The sequence below is a fragment of the Athene cunicularia genome, assembly GCF_003259725.1.
Source record: "Athene cunicularia isolate RWA chromosome 8 unlocalized genomic scaffold, athCun1 chr8_part1, whole genome shotgun sequence".
NCBI lineage: Eukaryota > Metazoa > Chordata > Aves > Strigiformes > Strigidae > Athene > Athene cunicularia.
In genome coordinates, this window is record NW_020799109.1 from 18,218,919 (window position 1) to 18,225,380 (window position 6,462).

The window sequence follows — 6,462 nt, forward strand, 5'->3', positions numbered from 1 at the left end:
GGGAAGGGGGGGAGGGAGGGGGCGCTGGGGTGCTGCTTCTCCCCGCTCCTGGCGGCTGCCACCGCCCGGGAAGCCCCGCGCCCACTGGCCCACCAGCGCGGATCCCCCGCCGCCTCCTTATAACGGCTTGTATGTCGCCCGGGGCCTCCGGCCCCGCCGTTTTGCGGGTGCCCCCGCCCGTCTGCAGCTTGCGTGCTCTTAGGCTGCAGCTCGAATGCAACGGGGAACGTGGGCTTAGCCCGGAGCCTTGCTACCAGGGGCTGTCCTGTAAAGCCAGCCTGCTCTGACAAGCACCAGACGTTTTCCTTTTCTCTGGCAGTATCGACATCATCAGCGCAAACTGAAGTTCTAGATGTGTGACTTTTCTTGCTTGTAATGTAATAGATGGATTTATTGCGTCTGTAGAAAAACATCAACTTAATGCAAGACTTAATCCAGCCACAACATTTGTTTTCGTTAAATGACAAAGTAGAGATATTAATATCAGCTTTTATTTTGAAGTGCTGTTTTTTCCAAGACGGTCTGTGTAAGTTCCCACTTAAGGAGCTTTGCATTTTAGTGGCAGCAGACTGGGTTCTTCTTAGCAGTATTGCATTAGACAGGGAGTCAGCAGCACTGTCACTAATTTCTGTCTGCGGGGTTCAGATAGCTGACTCAAAAGACTATGAAGCAATGTGGGCTGTTTGAATCTGTCACTATCCGGGTTTTGTTTTTTTTTTCTTGTTTTGATATGGAGAACATTTTTTCTTAAATTGGAGATGTGCTTTAACAACAAGCAAGTTCTCTAAGCAGAAAGTTTGGATCATTTTGGTCTTCCTCTTAATTTTTTATCTAATAGTGTCTTTTAAGTTTTTTTCAATGTAAAAAGTAAATATCTGAATCAGATTTTGTTTGATGCTCCATTTTGTTACACTTCCAGAGTAGTAAACCATTTCTGAATATACTCAAGTATTCGAGGTATTCAGTTCTGCAGATAGTAGCTTCTTTGCTTAACAAAAATAAATGGAAATGACACCTGGAGTTATTGAGCCCCTTTCACCCTCCTCATGGCCAGTAAGCCATGAACGTGTTCCTATGGCGGTTTGCAGGCAGACAGAAGCATGCATTTTCTTTTTGCAAACAAGGTGTGACCTGCCTTGAACTGGAAGAGCCTAGAGCTGAATCGGAGCAAGTAGGTCGTGGTGAGCGGCGGGGAGGAGGGGTGTCTGTATTAATTTGCACTACTTATTCTGCTAATGAGGCCATGCCGTTTCAGGTTTGGAACAGGCTTGTCTGCCTACTCAGCACTAGCGGAGGGAGTGTCTACCTGTGAGACTCTAGAAATATCTCTAATCTCATTCCATTAGTTTCCAAGTCCCACTTTCCAGCAAAGCTTGCTCAAAATAAGAGACTGTTGCCTGTCCCTGTTCTTTTGCACGAGGATGACAGAATCAAGGTAGCTCATGTTCTTTGGGGACAAATATATTTTTAGCTCCATAGCTGAAACAGATGAATCCTTTAATTTGAAGTTTTTCAGAATATGTTTCCTCTGTGTGGAAAAGTTCAGTTAGAACTTTGAGGGTTTGGCAAAGTTACAAACAAGGAAGATCTTTGAATGGAACCAGTGTTGGGCAACTATAAGAAGTGGTGCTTTCAGGCTCACTTATCACTGGTTATCCTGCCCCGGGGCTCTCTGCCTTTCCTCATGAAATTATCAGTTTTTAGGTTGTACAATATTTTTTGGTTGTACAATATTAGTACACTTTACTGATTCACAAGCAAGAAGCATTTCAAAATAAGCATGTGCTATTATTTCTTGTTATGGGAGAGGGCAACAAATAATAATGCCTTTTGTTGATTTTATCTAGAAGAGAGAGAAATCTCTCATATTGAGACCATATTTTTTTAATTTCTTTCAGGTTTTCTGTCTTTGTATGGGTGTTGCAGTATCCAATGCAGCTGTTTCTGTGTGCATCCGTTCCTTGTCTTTCAAAGCAAACTTCAGGGAAAAGATAATGCTTTAATGTGAACGAGAAGACACACAAGAGATGAAAGAACATCACTTGTGTCTCAGTTTATCCTGCTGTCTTCCTTCCCTTCCCCCTTTTTTTCCTCTTACTAGAGATAGAGGGGTTTTACTGGGTTAGTTTTTCTCTGGAATTATGGGTTATGCTTTGTTGTTTTAGGTGCCACGCAGGAACTCCTCAGACTCTCTAAATTTCTCCTCAGTAACTAAGTGCAGGGCCAGAAAGTGTCTAACCAGAGATGCTTGCTCCCCCAGGTGTCCAGAAGTGGTCCTCAAAGTCTTTGAATTTTAACTTCAGGTTTGTTTTGTGATGGAGACGGTGTTGAAGTCTCACTGTGATGAACAGCACCCTCATCAGGCTGAAGACTTCCATGGGAAGCATGAGCAGAACAACAAGCTTTCAGGTACGTGCTAAAACAGAGATGGCTAACGTTATGTTTTATTGCTGACATACTGCTTCGTTGTTTTAGATTTCAGCATCAATTATAAGCCTGTCTGCATATGATCTTATTGTATAAAAAATTAATGAAATTACAATGTTTGAGGTGACTTTTGATTTTAAGTTTATTCCTCCTTTTTGTATGTTACAAAACTTCAGCAGTAGTAGTTTGTCACAATTCAGCAACTCGACTATTTATTACAGAATATGTTATTATAAGAGGATACCAGAATTCAAAAAAGGCAATCCCTGAGAATAAAATTCTCTGACCAGACAAGTACACAAAAATAATACTTTGCCTTTTAACCTATAATTGCCAGCTTTATCCTTAAATATCTTTAGACGTGTCTCTGTGCATAAACCCACTGTTCGCTCTTACCAGAGAGGCTGAACTACAAATGTGTTTTTATTGCTCATTTTTGAGTCTCTCTGTGAATGTACTTCAATCTGGACCTTCTGTGCAATGCTTGCTAGGTAATTGTGGGTGGTCAACCAGCTTTTATATATATATATATAACTGGGGATTCAGGTCCCAGAAGATGATGTTTATACTGCTCTCTGTCAACAAGGACAGTTGCTGACTGTTTCTAGCACTTTTTGGGATCTTTCAACACAAGAAGCTGTGCTGCGTTACTAAATGCTCTCAGATAGGCACTACTCTGGCCTAGAATCTGCAACCTGTGTCACCCAGCTGTTTGTGCTCCGATAGCATTGAACTTTATCCAGGCAGGAACCTGAATTAATTGTCAGACAAAACAGAGTATTTGGCAGATGCTGTAGCAGTTACTGAGAGAGCTTTTCATGATTGTTAATAGCTACCTTAGGAATGTTAGACTGGTGGCACAAAACAACCCAAAACCTGATATGGGTAGGGAAAGTAGAAATCTGCCAGTTTCTAAAGACTTAAAAGGTCTTTTGAGTCCTTGGCAGTTTTGCTTTTTGCAAGATTTAAGACCTTATTTACTAACCAAGCAACTTTACTGGAGAAATTCCAGTGCAAATTTTATGTGGTAAGTTACTGTCAGTATACTTTTTTTTTAGTAAAAACTGAAGCCTAAGCAACTCTCATAAGAAGTCTTGAGTAAAATGAAAGTATTGGAACAAGACTAAGTTGCTTTATTTGGAGGAGGTTAGATAGCAAACTAATCTAAGCAACATTGTTCTAACAGAGCCTGTCTGAACTGTATCACTTTTGAAAACAGTCTTGTAGCTCTGTTCTGTGGCTACTGACCTCTTGGGATCATATTTGTTTCAGGACCCAGTAACAGGACTGTCTTCTGGAGGGGAAAGTGTAGGTCTTTGAGCAACTCAGTAATGTTTCAATGTTAAGTTCTTTATAGTTCTGTTATGTGGCTTCATCTCTTAACATCTTTGAGTATTCTTGGTGAAAATGGAATACAGTACTAATAGCAGCCTTTCCCCTTCCTATATTTTCTGAGGATTTCAGAAAGCTTTCTTGAATGTTTTACATTTGTTATGTAATACACAAACATTTGTTTGAAAAGTTGAACTTACTGTTTAAACTAACTGGAAATACTACTTTTTAAATGATAAAACTTTTTATCAACAGGTTTTTTCAGTGACAAAATAACAAGAATGTCAAGAAATTTATCTATTATTGCTGTAAAAGTTCAGAGCACACGGGCAATATGAATGCTATCAAAACAATGTTAGGTAGTAACTTCTTGAATTTTTAGTGTATTTTCAACAGAAATATCTACTATACTGACAGGAAAATGAAGTGATTTTGCAAGCTTTCCATTTCCTACTTTTCAAGGTGTTTAGATTAATCTGGCTCTGTAAAATTGGGGAATAACCAGAATAACTGTACAGCTGACCAGTTTTCCTTAGCCTTTTCCTTCAGGGATTATTAAGACTCAAGGTCCTGTACATCTTGACTGTTAATATAAGTCTGGTCATTTTTATCCTAACATATTCTTGAAGTTTTTAAATATGATTCCTAGCAAAACTGATTAACAACCTTTTATTGGTTGATCAAATGTATCTTATATGAATGTTGATGGTTTTGGTGTGTAGTATAGAGGTATTTTTTAATTTCTGAAATATCCCTCCCTAAATGACTTAAAACAAAATAACTTGGAGAAGCAGAGGAAACAACTTAAAGGGGGAAAAAAAAAGTAAATGAATAGTAAGAGAGGCAACAGTTCTCAAAAGTGTGTTAGTTTTTATAGTTTTTTGAAATAAAAAGAAATTACAGTCAAAAATAAGTTGAATTACCAACTAATTTACTGGGCTTTTACCAGGAAGAAAGGGTTCTTTAGGTAGATTTAAGATTCTGTTGCTGTATAAATTGAGCTAGCATAGAAGATTGGGGATGCATGCTAATCTATACTTTGTTTCTAGCATATCGTTGATATTTTGAAAATTATTCTCATTGCATGTGACTTATGCTCCTGGTAAAACATTGTACATTTTTCTGTATATAACACTATTTATATATTTATGTGAAATGTAATTTATTATTTTTAGGATGAAAAATGTATACACATTTCTTTTTTCTATTTGATTGACTTTCCAAATACCAGTTTGTGCTTAGTTCTAAATAATAAAATATTCTTCACCTCTGCTTTATATAAATTAGTCACAGCCTCTACATACTTCATAGCTTCAAAAGAAGTGAATTCTTATGCAGGGTATAGAGAATGTTTAAACAACAAGGGTTCATAAACTGAATGGAAAGCTACATAAATTCTTGAAATAAAACAGTACAACATCCTTGTTGTGCCATCTAGTGATCGCAGCACAAAGTGCATCAGTTTAAATGCAGAGCAAGCATGTTTTTTGGTGCTTATTATTTTAAGTAACAGTGTGAAAGACACTGCATTGTTGATTAAAAAAACAAATAAAACTCCTACCTTTTTGATTTGCATCCGATGGATGTGCTCCTGTGCTTACAGAAACAACTATCTCATGAAAACATTTATCAATGAGATGTAATCTGGTGTTTTACTAACCAGAAGGCTTTTGCCCTCTCAGGAACTGCTAGATAGCAGATAAGTAAAAAAAACCAACAAACAACAAACCCAACAGATTTTTAAATGCTGCAGCTTAAAACGGAGTGTGATGCAGAACAACAGTACTACCAAGTATGCATATGCTAATGTCAGCAGGGATAGATACCTGTCTGCTGTTTTTTCCTCTGTTTAAGTGAATTCCTGTAAACTCAAGTGTGACTTGTGATCGCAAATATAGATCAGATATTGAATCAAGAAATAAATTTCCTAACTCACTTTTCCCATTTTTTCCACAGCAGGAATAAAAAAAGACATTGAAAAACTTTATGAAGCAGTGCCACAGCTTGTAAATGTGTTCAAAATTAAGGAAAAAATTGGAGAAGGTAAATGTTTTATTTTAGCTTGCTTAGACTAAGATTTCTTTGGTATTTCTAATTTAAAATGTATAAATCTAAGATCCTAATATATGCAATTCAAGCCAGATACATTTTTGATTTAATTCTTGGTCTCTGTATGAATTCTAATATGTTGCTGAGCACATAAGTATGTTAATTAGGGATATTTTCAAGGTATTTTCTTGAAAAACTGGTATACTAAAGCCTTTCAAAAACCAGCATTCCAGTTTTGACAACTAGAAGTTTTTGAGATAGATTTGAGTAACTCCATTCTTTTTCCCTTTTACACAAGAAATCTGTGTAATATATTTAACTACTCTTCCTTAAGTTGTCTGTCTTTCTGCTGAAACCCTGTGGGCAGGACTGGAGGAGACTGAAAGATTGCCTTCAACAGATACTATTGCAGATACCTTCAATGACTGTTAGTCGAGACTATTAAATAGATTCCTAGGTACTTCTGAGTGCAGGTTTTGGCACTTTTTGGATCTTTACCCATTTGATCTCTGAAATGCTTTGTGACACTCCACACTTTTTAAACAAAGATGTTGGTGCGGAGCTGGATTGTTTTACAGCTATTTTTTGATGGAATACTTGTGATGGCAGGCTAGATGGCTAAAAGCTTTTGTCTCTGCTCCCCCCCCCCCCCCC

The 6,462-nt window shown here is 37.7% G+C and overlaps 1 protein-coding gene across 5 annotated transcripts in view; it reads left to right on the forward strand.

Annotated features, from left to right (window-relative positions):
• Positions 1 to 1,028: 1,028 nt before the first annotated feature.
• Positions 1,029 to 6,462, forward strand: part of CDC7 (cell division cycle 7) — a 19,083-nt gene continuing 13,649 nt past the window's right edge. The window contains exons 1-4 of one of the 5 annotated variants that reach the window (XM_026854419.1): positions 1,152 to 1,181; positions 1,899 to 1,946; positions 2,261 to 2,409; positions 5,716 to 5,802. In XM_026854419.1, the coding sequence (XP_026710220.1) occupies positions 2,316 to 2,409; positions 5,716 to 5,802 (181 nt within the window). In that variant the 5' untranslated portion in view covers positions 1,152 to 1,181; positions 1,899 to 1,946; positions 2,261 to 2,315. Of the gene's footprint in view, positions 1,182 to 1,898; positions 1,947 to 2,260; positions 2,410 to 5,715; positions 5,803 to 6,462 lie in introns of all 5 variants that reach the window. The other 4 variants (XM_026854417.1, XM_026854418.1, XM_026854421.1 and 1 more) reach the window with 4 other exon arrangements.